At 50.0% G+C, this 15,148-nt stretch overlaps 1 protein-coding gene and 1 long non-coding RNA gene across 3 annotated transcripts; one reads left to right on the top strand and one right to left on the bottom strand.

Moving 5' to 3' along the window:
* Positions 1 to 1,682: 1,682 nt before the first annotated feature.
* Positions 1,683 to 8,427, bottom strand: HDHD3 (haloacid dehalogenase like hydrolase domain containing 3). 2 transcript variants are annotated; one of them, XM_078881277.1, is made up of 4 exons: positions 8,403 to 8,427; positions 6,129 to 6,190; positions 3,045 to 3,345; positions 1,683 to 2,513 (listed from the first exon to the last, which is right to left on the bottom strand). In XM_078881277.1, exons 2-4 carry the CDS (start codon positions 6,179 to 6,181, stop codon positions 2,124 to 2,126), a joined length of 744 nt encoding a protein of 247 aa, XP_078737403.1. In that variant the 5' UTR covers positions 6,182 to 6,190; positions 8,403 to 8,427; the 3' UTR covers positions 1,683 to 2,123. The 2 variants fall into 2 exon arrangements, with proteins under 2 accessions (XP_078737403.1, XP_078737402.1); XM_078881276.1 differs by lacking the exon at positions 8,403 to 8,427 and adding an exon at positions 7,117 to 7,209.
* A 502-nt stretch (positions 8,428 to 8,929) lies between these two features.
* Positions 8,930 to 12,429, top strand: LOC144951187 (uncharacterized). Its single transcript, XR_013640456.1, has 2 exons — positions 8,930 to 9,077; positions 11,802 to 12,429. It is a non-coding gene; the product is annotated as an uncharacterized LOC144951187 (long non-coding RNA).
* Positions 12,430 to 15,148: the final 2,719 nt, after the last annotated feature.

Here is a 15,148-nt window from a genome sequence, read left to right as displayed (position 1 = left end):
AGACTCAACACTGCCCATAGACTCAACACTGCCCATTGACTCAACACTGCCCATAGACTAACACTGCCCATAGACTCAACACTGCCCATAGACTCAACACTACCCATAGACTCAACACTGCCCATAGACTCAACACTGCCCATTGACTCAACACTGCCCATAGACTAACACTGCCCATAGACTCAACACTGCCCATAGACTCAATACTACCCATAGACTCAACACTGCCCATAGACTCAACACTGCCCATTGACTCAACACTGCCCATAGACTAACACTGCCCATAGACTCAACACTGCCCATAGACTCAACACTGCCCATAGACTCAACACTACCCATAGACTCAACACTGCCCATAGACTCAACACTGCCCATTGACTCAACACTGCCCATAGACTAACACTGCCCATAGACTCAACACTGCCCATAGACTCAACACTGCCCATAGACTCAACACTGCCCACAGACTCAACACTGCCCACAGACTCAACACTGCCCATCGACTCAACACTGCCCACAGACTCAACACTGCCCATAGACTCAATACTGCCCATAGACTCAACACTACCCATAGACTCAACACTGCCCACAGACTCAACACTGCCCATAGACTCAATACTGCCCATAGACTCAACACTGCCCATAGACTCAACACTGCCCACAGACTCAACACTGCCCACAGACTCAACACTGCCCATCGACTCAACACTGCCCACAGACTCAACACTGCCCATAGACTCAACACTGCCCATTGACTCAACACTGCCCATAGACTAACACTGCCCATAGACTCAACACTGCCCATAGACTCAACACTGCCCATAGACTCAACACTGCCCATAGACTCAACACTGCCCATAGACTCAACACTGCCCATAGACTCAACACTGCCCATAGACTCAACACTGCCCATAGACTCAACACTGCCCATAGACTCAACACTGCCCATAGACTCAACACTGCCCATAGACTCAACACTACCCATAGACTCAACACTGCCCATCGACTCAACACTGCCCATAGACTCAACACTGCACCATAGACTCAACACTGCCCATAGACTCAACACTGCCCATAGACTCAACACTGCCCATAGACTCAACACTGCCCATAGACTCAACACTGCCCATAGACTCAACACTGCCCATAGACTCAACACTGCCCATAGACTCAACACTGCCCATAGACTCAACACTACCCATAGACTCAACACTGCCCATCGACTCAACACTGCCCATAGACTCAACACCGCCCATAGACTCAACACTGCCCATAGACTCAACACTGCCCATAGACTCAACACTACCCACAGACTCAACACTGCCCACCGACTCAACACTGCCCATAGACTCAACACTGCCCATAGACTCAACACTGCCCATAGACTCAACACTGCCCATAGACTCAACACTGCCCATAGACTCAACACTGCCCATAGACTCAGCACGTACGGCGTGAAAGAAGTTCTACGTATTTACGGAGAAGACATCCGATGCAAAACCACTGTCGCATTCAGTGCAGAGAAGCACCATCCTCTCCCGATTTGCTCCGATGTTATATTTGTTGCATCACTGCCGTTGCTTTTGTTTCGTAGTTTTCTGTGACCCAGGTCGCCCTCGCGAATGAGACTCCCATCCTGGCGGTGGCGTCTCTCTCAAGATCTCACTCTGGTGCAACTCAAAACACGCTTGGAGATCTAACGCCCCCTACCCCCGCACTCCCCTAATTCCATACACCCTGGGTGGTCCGATGCAGAACCATCCCACGCAAATACCGATCGCTCGCAATCCAAAACACACGGCGCATTCATCGTCGGCAACACTGTGGCTTTAAATAGACAACAAAAATATATAAATATAATCGGTGATACTTTCGGAAACGGCCCCTCTTCACGCCACGTGAAGGGGTCGTTGGCCCGTGACATCGCGGTAACAACTGCGCTACGCCGCATGGCCGACACAGCAGTGTTCGTCACTCAGAGTTGGGGAACACACACACACACCACACACCACCTGCAAAGGCGGCACTAAAGGCCACCAGATGGGCCACCAGTGGCCCACGGCGCCTAGCGATGAACAACACTGCCAGCGACTTGGCTGGCGAGGGGGGGCGGCCGGGCCTTGCTAGTCGTCCGGCCCTCGCTCGCACAGCTCGTCGAGCGACCGCAAGACGTGCGCCGGGTCGGCCCCGGGAGGTCTCGGTGCTCCGCCCCTCAGCAGCAGCCTGGCCCTCATGCCCACGGCACGCGCCGCCGCGTAGTCGTTGGCCAAGTCGTCCCCCACGTGGGTGGCGAGGCGCGGCTCCGTCGCTCCCCCGGCGACCAGGGCGGCGCGGAAGGCGCGCGGGTCGGGCTTGGCGGCGAGCGAGTCGGCGGTGAGCACGAAGAGGAAGAAGTGGCGGAGTCGGCAGCTGCGGAGGAGGGCGTCGAGGCGGCCGTCGAAGTTGGAGATGACCCCCATGGGCATGCCGAGGGCGTGGAAGTGGCGAAGGGCTCGCAGAGCGTCCGGGAACACCTGGGGGGACAGGTGTCGGAGAGTCGGAGTCGAGAAAGATTTGTTACAGTTTTACCGACCGGGTAAGGCCTCGCTGAGCTATGCAGAAACTTCTTCTTGGTTCTTTCGGTGAAGTCACGTAGAAGGGAAATAATAAAATAAAACATAATAAAATAATTCCGTTCTGCGTGACTTTACCGAAAGAACCAAGAAGATGAACCACAAAGTATATTTTTCATAAGCTTATCACATTAGATTTCGATTTAAAGCTTTCGTGACTGCAGGGATTCATCTTCTTGGTTCTTTCGGTAAAGTCACGTAGAAGGAAAATAATAAAAATGAAACATAATACAATAATTCTCAGTGAGAATTATTTTATTACGTTTAATTTTTATTCTCAGTGAGAATTTGTTTATTATGTTTTATTTTATTATTTTATTACTTCCCTTCTACGAGACTTTACCGAAAGAACCAAGAAGATGAATCCCTGCAGTCACGAAAAGGCTTTCAATCGAGACGCTAACAACATCAACAACAATGCATCATCCTCACCTCCCAGTTCTTCTCGTGGGAGAAGTCTTGGTAGAGGCGGTGAGCGAGACGGTGCAGCATCGCGTCATCGCGCACCCCGCACCCGGCAAACGTGTCGCGCACCACGCCGTGCCACCATCTCTGCGACGATGACACGGCCGTCGATGCCGGCTCCGCGTGGCCCTGGCTGCGCCCGTAGGCCGGCCGAGCACGGGCCCAGCGCGCGTGCGTGTGTGAGAAGACGCGATCCACGGACTCGGGGTCCAACTCTCCCACGCCCAGCTCCCTCGCGGCGTGGGCGTACTGCTCGCCCACCGAGTACCTGGCACGTGGGCACGGGGGGCAGTGAGTACCTGGCACGTGGGCACGGGGGGCAGTGAGTACCTGGTACGTGAGCACGGGGGGCAGGGAGTACCTGGTACGTGAGCACGGGGGACAGTGAGTACCTGGCACGTGGGCACGGGGGACAGTGAGTACCTGGTACGTGAGCACGGGGGACAGTGAGTACCTGGCATGTGGGCACGGGGGACAGTGAGTACCTGGTACGTGAGCACGGGGGACAGTGAGTACCTGGCACGTGGGCACGGGGGACAGTGAGTACCTGGTACGTGAGCACGGGGGGCAGTGAGTACCTGGTACGTGAGCACAGGGGGCAGTGAGTACCTGGTACGTGAGCACGGGGGGCAGTGAGTACCTGGTACGTGGGCACGGGGGGCAGTGAGTACCTGGTACGTGAGCACGGGGGGCAGTGAGTACCTGGTACGTGAGCACGGGGGGCAGGGAGTACCTGGTACGTGGGCACGGGGGGCAGTGAGTACCTGGTACGTGGGCACGGGGGGCAGTGAGTACCTGGTACGTGAGCACGGGGGGCAGTGAGTACCTGGTACGTGAGCACGGGGGGCAGTGAGTACCTGGTACGTGGGCACGGGGGGCAGTGAGTACCTGGTACGTGGGCACGGGGGGCAGTGAGTACCTGGTACGTGGGCACGGGGGGCAGGGAGTACCTGGTACGTGAGCACGGGGGGCAGTGAGTACCTGGTACGTGGGCACGGGGGGCAGGGAGTACCTGGTACGTGAGCACGGGGGGCAGGGAGTACCTGGTACGTGAGCACGGGGGGCAGTGAGTACCTGGTACGTGGGCACGGGGGGCAGGGAGTACCTGGTACGTGGGCACGGGGGGCAGTGAGTACCTGGTACGTGGGCACGGGGGGCAGTGAGTAGCTGGCACGTGGGCACGGGGGGCAGGGAGTACCTGGCACGTGAGCACGGGGGGCAGTGAGTACCTGGCACGTGGGCACGGGGGGCAGTGAGTAGCTGGTACGTGGGCACGGGGGGCAGTGAGTACCTGGCACGTGGGCACGGGGGGCAGTGAGTACCTGGTACGTGAGCACGGGGGGCAGGGAGTACCTGGCACGTGGGCACGGGGGGCAGTGAGTAGCTGGTACGTGGGCACGGGGGGCAGTGAGTACCTGGCACGTGGGCACGGGGGGCAGTGAGTACCTGGCACGTGGGCACGGGGGGCAGTGAGTAGCTGGTACGTGGGCACGGGGGGCAGGGAGTACCTGGTACGTGGGCACGGGGGGCAGGGAGTACCTGGTACGTGGGCACGGGGGGCAGTGAGTACCTGGTACGTGAGCACGGGGGGCAGTGAGTACCTGGCACGTGGGCACGGGGGGCAGTGAGTACCTGGCACGTGAGCACGGGGGGCAGTGAGTACCTGGCACGTGGGCACGGGGGGCAGGGAGTACCTGGTACGTGGGCACGGGGGGCAGGGAGTACCTGGTACGTGGGCACGGGGGGCAGGGAGTACCTGGCACGTGGGCACGGGGGGCAGGGAGTACCTGGCACGTGGGCACGGGGGGCAGGGAGTACCTGGTACGTGGGCACGGGGGGCAGGGAGTACCTGGCACGTGGGCACGGGGGGCAGTGAGTAGCTGGTACGTGGGCACGGGGGGCAGTGAGTAGCTGGCACGTGGGCACGGGGGGCAGTGAGTAGCTGGTACGTGGGCACGGGGGGCAGTGAGTAGCTGGCACGTGGGCACGGGGGGCAGTGAGTACCTGGTACGTGGGCACGGGGGGCAGTGAGTACCTGGTACGTGAGCACGGGGGGCAGTGAGTACCTGGTACGTGAGCACGGGGGGCAGTGAGTACCTGGCACGTGAGCACGGGGGGCAGTGAGTACCTGGTACGTGAGCACGGGGGGCAGTGAGTACCTGGTACGTGAGCACGGGGGGCAGTGAGTACCTGGTACGTGAGCACGGGGGGCAGGGAGTACCTGGCACGTGAGCACGGGGGGCAGTGAGTACCTGGTACGTGGGCACGGGGGGAGGAGTGAGTGAGTGGATAAAATTTTGAGGTGATTTTGCGTGACGAGGTAAGATATCGAGAGGCCGGGATGAAGCCTAATTTGCAAGAATGGCAAACACAACAACAACATTTAAAGCTTTCGTGACTGTAGGGATTGATCTTCTTGGTTCTTTCGGTAAAGTCACGTAGAAGGGAAATAATAAAATATTAATAATTTAATATAATAAAATAATTCTCACGACGTTTCGGCCACAACGCAAGCAGCTGTCCTCAGGTGAAGAACAGGTCTGTCAGAAAGACAGCGTCTGAAATGACTAAAATGAATAAAATAATAAACATAAAATATAATAAAATACAATCCTCACGACGTTTCGGCCACAACGCAAGCAGCTGTCCTCAGGTGAAGAACAGGTCTGTCGGAAAGACAGCGTCTGAAATGACGTCTTTCCGACAGACCTGTTCTTCACCTGAGGACGGCTGCTTGCGTTGTGGCCGAAACGTTGTGAGAATTGTATTTTATCATGTTATATTTTTGTTATTTTATTACTTCCCTTCTACTTGACTTTACCGAAAGAACCAAGAAGACAACAACAACAACAACAAACAACAGCAATGAAGCAAATTAGAAGTGAGCCAAAAATAAAAATCATCCAGATAGAAATCGGCACAAAAACAACCACGTTCCAGAAGGGATTGAAAACGGTGCAAACTTATGAAATAAATGTCCAGTCAGCAAGAATAGTTGGCCGTACGTAGACCCACACCCCACACCCACGTTGCGATGTGCGAGTCCCGTACCTGACTCTCAGGATTGTGTCCTTTACATCCCAGGTGATGAGACGGCAAGCCATTGCCTGCACCTAACAAACACACACACGAGACACACAACACAAAGATCCCCGCCCCGACCACCGTGTGAACTTTAACAGACCTGATAATTGTTTTTTGACCCTTCTATCTGGCAACAAAACTGACACCTTTTTACAAGGAGTCATGTTTGCATAGACCGCAATACCTGCAGCCATAATACAAACAAATAACACAACTCTGATAATGTGCACTGTCCTTGAAGTTGATTGATCCACACCCGAGACAGCTTTCCTTAGAGCCTAGTCTCACATGGGTTAGACCCGATGACGCCAAAAGGCGCACAACTCAAAGACAATGCACCATCAGAGTATGAGAGCTCGGGGCAAGCATATACACTATGGGAACCTCATTTGCCAGTAAAAATATGATAATTGGTTTTTTACCCTTCTATCTGGCAACAAAACTGACACCTTTTTTTTTAACAGACCTGCCAGGGAAAGTACTGTTCACCATCATAGCAAAGTGGTATGCAGCTAACAAAAAATTAACCCGTAAAAACAAAGTTTTTCACTCTAAATCCTTTATATGCGTGGCGGCTAGAGTCCTCTCGTCCTCTGGCTTGAGATGGCTGCCACCTATGGGTCAGATGATTGCCTGCCACCATTAAGCAATTGGTAATTAAATATAATATTTTTGTTCCTAAAAAGTGTAAAATTTCAGAAATGTTTTTTCACGAAAATTAATTGTCACGCACAACGAGTCTGTGTGGAAAATGTCAGCTCGATTGGATCACGGGAAGTGGGTAAAAAACGACCGAAAGATTTGCACGGTCGTAAGCGCGCAAGCAAGCAAGCGAACTTAATATAAAGGATTTAAAAACACAAATATTAAAACACGTAACTTTTTAAACTTACACAGTAAAGTCATTGCAGTTTTTCATTTGATATACAGCCAGATAATACGACAAATCGCTAACCTTAAACACCCGGTCGTTCATAAAAGTTGAAGGCGGTATAGTACTATAGTAATAGAGCAAGTGCAGAATCACTGAACCGGAATTGACAGCTTGAAAGCGTTTAGCGCGGGGCCCTTGAAAGTGCGGGGCACATAGCATATGTAGCTACTACTACACGTCTAGTAGCTACTACTAGACGTGTAGCTACTACTACTAGTAGTAGTAGCTACTACTACACGTGTAGTAGCTACTACTACACGTGTAGTAGCTACTACTACACGTGTAGTAGCTACTACTACACGTGTAGCTACTACTACACGTGTAGCATGTGTATCTACTTGTGCTGCTAGGATAATCCCAAGCCACGATCATTTTATTATTTTATATTACTAGGTCAGGCCCTGTAGATACCTGGGCACACCAAATGATAGTTCGTCATCGTGGACATTTATAGCAGCTGTGAAACTCTCTTTGAACGCGTGATGTTGATTCGAAATGTGGAGGGAGAAAAACCGGAGGACCCGGAGAAAAATCCACGCGATCACGGGAAGAGAGACAAGCAGACTCCAAATACACAGCAGGCGTCAGGGTCAGGATCGAACCCACGACCTCCTGTACACCAGGCGAGGTAGTTAACAGGGTCGGGATCGAACCCACGACCTCCTGCACACCAGGCGAGGTAGTTAACATCTCCTAGCCACCGTGATGATGATGATGAGAGAGACACGCAAACTCCAAATATACAGCAGCAGGCGTCAGGGTCGGGATCGAACCCACGACCTCCTGCATACCAGGCGAGGTAGTTAACAGGGTCGGGATCGAACCCACGACCTCCTGCACACCAGGCGAGGTAGTTAACATCTCCTAGCCACCGTGATGATGACAGGAGGCTCAGGGGGGTGGGAGGGGAGCGAGATTTAAGAAACCGGCTACTTTTGGATTCTCAAATCCAGCAAAGTCCGTGACCAATTTATCATCCAAACACCGTGACAGCGTTACGGCGATCGGGGGGGGGAGCGGGGTTCACAGTTGCCGATGATCGTGATGCGTTTATTTCTTTCTTTTCAAAACACCGCTCAACGTTTTGTTGTTAAAGGTTAGTCTGTGTCAGCTAATGACGATCGCCCCTCCCCCCCCCGAACAACCTCCCCCAAATCATTTATTACGAATCTTGTTCGCGAAAGCCTACGTGTGAGATGTTTTATCCCCGTGCCTTGAGACTCTAAAATGTTTAATTTGTTAAGTTTTACTGCAAAATTTCGCCACATACAAGACACGCGTCTTTCGCACTGTACGCACTACTGTACCTGTTTGCAGAAACCCACGTGTGCCGCCCAGCCCCGCCCCCCCAGGAATCGATTCGTGTTTTGAATTTTTTATTGTTATTCGATTCTCATTCACTCACTGAGTACCTTCCGAATCGATTCCGAAGTTTTAAACTATGGACCGTAGGGGGGGTATCGTTTGCGTGTTGAGCCAATGGGGGAATCGTTTGCGTGTTAAGCGCTAACATGGAATCGTTTGCGCGTTCGGTTAATGGGAATCGTTTGCGTGTTGAACCAATTGGGGAATCGTTTGAGTGTTGAGGCAATGGGAATCGTTTGTTGAGTCAATAGGAATCGTTTGGGTGTTGATTAAATAGGACTCGTTTGGGTGTTCTGTTAATAAGAATCGTTTGTGCGTGTTCAGCCAATGGGAATTGTCTTTCATGCAAACGGAATCGTTTGAGTGTTGAGTCAATAGGAATCTTTTGTGCGTTAAGCCAATTGGGGAATCGTTTGAGTGTGAGTCAATAAGAATCGTTGGCGTGTTAAGCCAATGGGCAATCGACAAACGCAATCAAACGCTCAGGAAACGAATCGCATTTCACGAATCAAAGTGAACGCGGTAACCCATCAGCGATGATCCGCAGGCGACCGACGCGGCTGGAGTTGAAGCTGGAGGATCTGGAGGAGTTCGAGGCCGTGAAGAAGGAAATCGAGGTTCGAGTCCTGGTCCCGGTGTCTCCCTGCTCAAATTACTTCCCTCCCGGGGTTGCTCGGGTCGCTGTAACGCGTTTTTCTCGAGGTGGGGTCTTGAGGCCTAGTTGCCCCGCCGGGAATAGTTCCTCTTTCCCGGTAGGGAATCTAGGCAAGAACGGTCTCGGGGTCTTGAGGCCTAGTTGCCTCGCCGGGCATAGTTCACCATTCCCGGTAGCGAATCTAGGCGAGAACGGTCTCGGGTCTTGAGGCCTAGTTGCCTCGCCGGGCATAGTTCACCTTTCCCGTTAGGGAATCTAGGCAAGAACGGTCTCGGGGTCTTGAGGCCTAGTTGCCTCGCCGGGCATAGTTCACCATTCCCGGTAGGGAATCTAGGCGAGAAGGACCTCGGGGTCTTGAGGCCTAGTCGCCTCGCCGGGCATACTTCACCTTTCCCGGTAGGGAATCTAGGCGAGAACGATCACAACGATGTAAGGTTAATACGTCGTTATAACTTTAACACGCAGTAGGCTTTCGCGACCAATATCATCTATTAATGTTTTTTTTGTGTGTCAGATCGCGTAAATATCAATGTGTCGTTAAACCCGCCACCACCCGACACGGCCAACTAGTAAGGTTTTCACGTAAACAGAACGTGCCAATTCGTTACTAGTACAGCACTAGTGTATATGTGTAGTGGTGTAGTGTATAGTGCAGTATATAGTATAGTATATAGTGTAGTGTATAGTGTAGTCTATACTGTAGTAGTGTAGTGTATCGTGTAGTGTATAGTGTAGTATATAGTGTAGTGTATACTGTAGTAGTATATAGTGTAGTGTATACTGTAATAGTATATAGTGTAGTGTATACTGTAGTAGTGTATACTGTAATAGTATATAGTGTAGTGTATACTGTAATAGTGTAGTGTATACTGTAGTAGTGTATACTGTAATAGTGTAGTGTATACTGTAGTAGTGTATACTGTAATAGTGTAGTGTATACTGTTGTAGTGTATACTGTAATAGTGTAGTGTATACTGTAATAGTGTAGTGTATACTGTAGTAGTGTAGTGTATACTGTAGTATATAGTGTAGTGTATACTGTAATAGTGTAGTGTATACTGTACTAGTATATAGTGTAGTGTATACTGTAGTAGTGTATACTGTAGTAGTGTATACTGTAATAGTGTAGTGTATACTGTAATAGTATATAGTGTAGTGTATACTGTAATAGTGTAGTGTATACTGTAATAGTGTAGTGTATACTGTAGTAGTGTAGTGTATACTGTAATAGTGTAGTGTATACTGTAATAGTGAAGTGTGTACTGTAATAGTGTAGTGTATAGTGTAGTGTATACTGTAATAGTATATAGTGTAGTGTATACAGTAGTAGTGTAGTGTATAGTGTACTAGTACAGCACACCGGTGTGTTGGAGAGCAAATCCACAACATTTACAATCTGAGTACGACATTTCGCCAGTAATTACAACCAGCATCATCATCTTGCGGACAGCCAAACGGCTGTGGACGTTATAAGTAAACTCTCTTACGTATTCTTGGTTCTTTCGGTAAAGTCACATAGATAGAAAATAAAATAATCTCCGCCTGATGAAGCCCGCTTGTGTTGCGATCAAAACGTCGTGGGTTTTTTGCTCTTATTTAAAATTTATTTTTTATTTTATTTTCTATCAACGTGACTTTTACCGAAAGAACCAAGAAAATGAATTTCTGCAGTCACGAAATTTTTAAGTCAAATTCTACGTAGTTTTTATTTTAATAAAAACATATATATCTAACCTTGGTCAACACACTTTTTCTGGCATAAAGTATTCCAACGGTTTATAAGGTAATTTTGGGGTGCCGATTCCAAATCTGGCATCAGTTTTTGTCTATCACATTAGGTTTTTTGAGATATCAAATATTGCATTTTCAATAAAAACTGCAGAAGAAAAATATTAAATAAATGTGGATATCTACATTAAATGATATTATAAACACACTATCCTAAAAATACAGCACCATATTTTAACACTAAAGCAGTCACTGACTCGCAACAACTTGCAATCATAAGTGACAGAGTTAATTTCGGGTAAAATCAATGAAAATGTGGTATGCCGATAGCATAAAAATGAGATGTGATAGAGCAAATCTGAGATCAGATTTGGAATCGGCACCCTGAAATTAGTCTATAACAGCTGCAAAAGTCCAGGCCAGAATTTTTTATTTATTTTGTTGACCAGTGTTATCCGAGCTCGCGAATTCTCCAAGAGTCGGAACTCGATGAAATTCAGCGCAGAACCACCGTGTGATCGTGCTCAGGCGAGTTTTGTTTGTGCGGCTACTGGTGACCGCACTCAGAACATCAACTCGCTGAACCTGAAAACCCAGTTGGATCACAACTCCATTGATTGCATGGGTCTCCACGCGAGACTCGGGTGTCTATGCAATTTGGTTCTATTCGGTAAAGTCACGCAGGTGAATCGTGATTTAAATTAGTTGTTTTTCATTTTTATTTCATTTATATATTTTTTCGGGTAAAATCAATGAAAATGGGGTATGCCGATAGCATAAAAATGAGATGTGATAGAGCAAATCTGAGATCAGATTTGGAATCGGCACCCTGAAACTAGTCTAAAACAGCCGCAAAAGTCCAGGCCAAAAAAAAATGTTTTTTTTGTTGACCAGTGTAATCGGCTGATGGCCCAAACCCTTCACGTCTCGTCTATTTCTCCCCGCCGGTGGGGTCCAGGCTCGCAGGGAGCGCCTTGACACGTCGGCTGGAGGCGCCGAAACTCCGACGACTTCTCGAGACGCGAGGCAGAAGTCGTTCAACGAGCGGATCGGTTACAACCCTCTGCCCAAGGCGGCGCCGCTCGACAGCACGCTGTGACGACGGCACGCTGTGACGACAGCACGCTGTGACGACAGCACGCTGTGACGACGGTGGCTGTGACGACGGTGGCTGTGACGACGGTGGCTGTGACGACAGTGGCTGTGACGACAGCACGCTGTGACGACAGCACGCTGTGACGACGGTGGCTGTGACGACAGCACGCTGTGACGACAGCGGCTGTGACGACAGTGGCTGTGACGACAGCACGCTGTGACGACAGCACGCTGTGACGACAGTGGCTGTGACGACAGCACGCTGTGACGACAGCAGGCTGTGACGACAGCGGATGTGACGACGGCACGCTGTGACGACAGCGGATGTGACGACAGCACGCTGTGACGACAGCGGCTGTGACGACAGCGGCTGTGACGACAGCACGCCGTGACGACAGCACGCCGTGACGACGGCGGATGTGACGACGGTGGCGGCGGCGCACGCGGTCACGACCGTCGACGCAGTTTGGAGATTCTCACACCTGTCACAACACCCCCCCCCCCCCCCTTATCAGTGTCCCACCTTGTTACTGACCAGTTCAGATTTAGCTGGTCACCCCCCTTGCCACTTTTAAATCTCAGCGTTCATCCTACAAAGTCCCATCACGAGGGAGGAAAAACAAATCGACAATCACCACTACTACACTCACCACTAGTACACTCACGACTACGACACTCACCACTACTACACTCACCACTACACACCTCTCACAACCCCTTATCAGTGTCCCACCTTGTTACTGACCAGTTCAGATTTTACTGGTCACCCCCCCTTGCCCCTTTTAAATCTCAACGTTCATCCTACAAAGTCCCATCACGAGGGAGAAACACAAACAAATAGACAAGCAAAAAAAATGTTGGCCGTATTGAAACGGCTGTACGCCGTATGGACCTGAAAACCCCAATTTTCCCTGCACAAGAATACGGGGTAAACCGTGTGGGGTGATGCGTTATGAAATCTTTCGCGTCGTCTTCCACGAATCGCGCGCTGCTGTGACGACTTCCCCGTCTCTCGCCATCAAGGAGTCGTTGTCTTCACGACCTTCAACGAGGCGCAGAAAACCGGAGCAACAATGGCTAAATTTCGATTCAAAGCTTTCGTGACTGCAGGGATTCATCTTCTTGGTTCTTTCGGTAAAGTCACGTAGAAGGGAAATAATAATTTATATTATTTTATTATTTCCCTTCTACGTGACTTTACCGAAAGAACCAAGAATACGCAAAAATCAGTTCGAAAGAAATTCGTTTTGAAAGAAATGACGACCTTGCGAGAACTTATATTTCGATTTAAAGCTTTCGTGACTGCAGGGATTCATCTTCTTGGTTCTTTCGGCAAAGTCACGTAGAAGGGAAATAATAAAATAATAAAAATAAAACATTATTAAATAACTCTCACGCCGTCCTCAGGTGAAGAACAGGTCTGTCGAGGAGACAGACCTGTTCTTCACCTGAGGACGGCTGCTTGCGTTGTTGCCGAAACGTCGTGAGAATTATATTATGTTTTATTATTTGATTATTTCCATTCTACGTGACTTTACCGAAAGAACCAAGAAGACAACAATGGCTATTTTGCAAATACGCAAACGCGTTTCGTATGCAAAGAGCGGAAAACAAATGGCACCATGGTGGCTAGGAGACGTTTAACTCCCTCGCCTGGTGTATACGGGAGGTCGTGGGTTCGATCCCGACCCTGACGCCGCCTGCTGTATATTTGGACTCTGCGTCTCTCTCTCTTTCATCATCACGGTGGCTAGGAGATGTTAACTACGTCGCCTGGTATGCAGGAGGTCGTGGGTTCAATCCCAACCCTGACGCCTGCTGCTGTATATTTGGAGTCTGCCTGTCTCTCTCATTGTCATCACGGTGGCTAGGAGATGTTGACTACGTTGCCTGGTGTGCATGAAGTCGTGGGTTCAAGCCCGACCCCGACGCCTGCTGCTGTATATTTGTAGTTTGTGTGTCTCTCTCCCCGTGGTCACGTAGATTTTTTTCCGTGCCCTCTGGTTTTTTCCCCCTGCCACATTTAGAATCTAACGTCACGCGTTTTCGAGTATTTGGCCGCTGTTATAAGGAGGCGGGGGGAAGTGGCGGGCGGTTGGTTTTGACTGCGATCCAACAAAATCTTAAAATAAAGTAACGTAAACGCGAATGTCTGTGCCTCACTGCTTGCTGCATCGATCACCGTCCGTGGGCAACACAAGCAGCTGATCGCAACTCCTGGCGGCACACAGTCCACCAGGCCACCGCCTTCTTCGAAGGTACCCGCAGGGCCCGTTTGGAGGACAAAAGGAGGATAAAGAACCATGATCCCTCAGCACCCATCCAAGATCAGACCTATACTTGCAGCCGTTGGCTGTGTCGGGTGGTGGCGGGTTTAACGACACGTTTATATTTACGCGATCTAACCCAACAAAAACCTTATGGGTAAGATCGGTCGCGAAAGCCTACGTTAAAATAGTCCGTAAAATAGTCTGTAATATCCTGGCGAGAGTCGGCGATATCTGGGCACGGCCAAGAGGCGTGCAGGTTAACTCTGAACCGTGCCCTGCCAGCAACCTCGGGTTAGGAGTTGTAAAATCTGGTGCTCCTGTCATTGTTCATGTGGTAGGTCCCGTGCATGAATTTAAATTGAATAATTTTCAATTGAGGAGACCTGGGTCCTGCCGCCTGAGCCCGCCACTTAACTAAACTTTTTTTGTATTTTACCAGGTAGGGCCCACTGAGTTATATACTGGAGCTCTTTTTTTAGAAGCGACCTGGCTATGAAATGATATCAGGTGGAAATGTATAGCAGACAAATACTTTAAATGAATGGTTTATTATAAATGTTCAAGTTCATGTATTAGGTGTAGCCCTGTGAGCCATTAGGCTCTTGAATCGGGTGCAACCGCAAAAAACTAAAACATGAACAAAAAACATCTTAAAGTGAATATGTGACAGAAAATCCAAGAAAAGACAGCAAAATATTGCAGAAAAACACCGTACACCAACGCTGTGTGCAAAAATGTGGAGTGGGGAAACCGGAGGACCTGGAGAAAAATCCACGCGACCACTGGGAGAACATGCAACCTCCAAATATACAGCAGCAGCCGTCAGGATCGGATTCAAACCCACGACCTCCTGTATACCAGGCGAGGTAGTTAACATCTCCTAGCCACCGCGATCGCCACTTCTGGAGAGGGATGTCCACCGTCCCGGCAGCTTTCGTTG

This window comes from Lampetra fluviatilis, chromosome 61, assembly GCF_964198595.1.
Source record: "Lampetra fluviatilis chromosome 61, kcLamFluv1.1, whole genome shotgun sequence".
In the NCBI taxonomy this organism is placed as follows: Eukaryota; Metazoa; Chordata; class Hyperoartia; order Petromyzontiformes; family Petromyzontidae; genus Lampetra; species Lampetra fluviatilis.
This window is presented reverse-complemented; position numbering and strand designations above follow the sequence as displayed.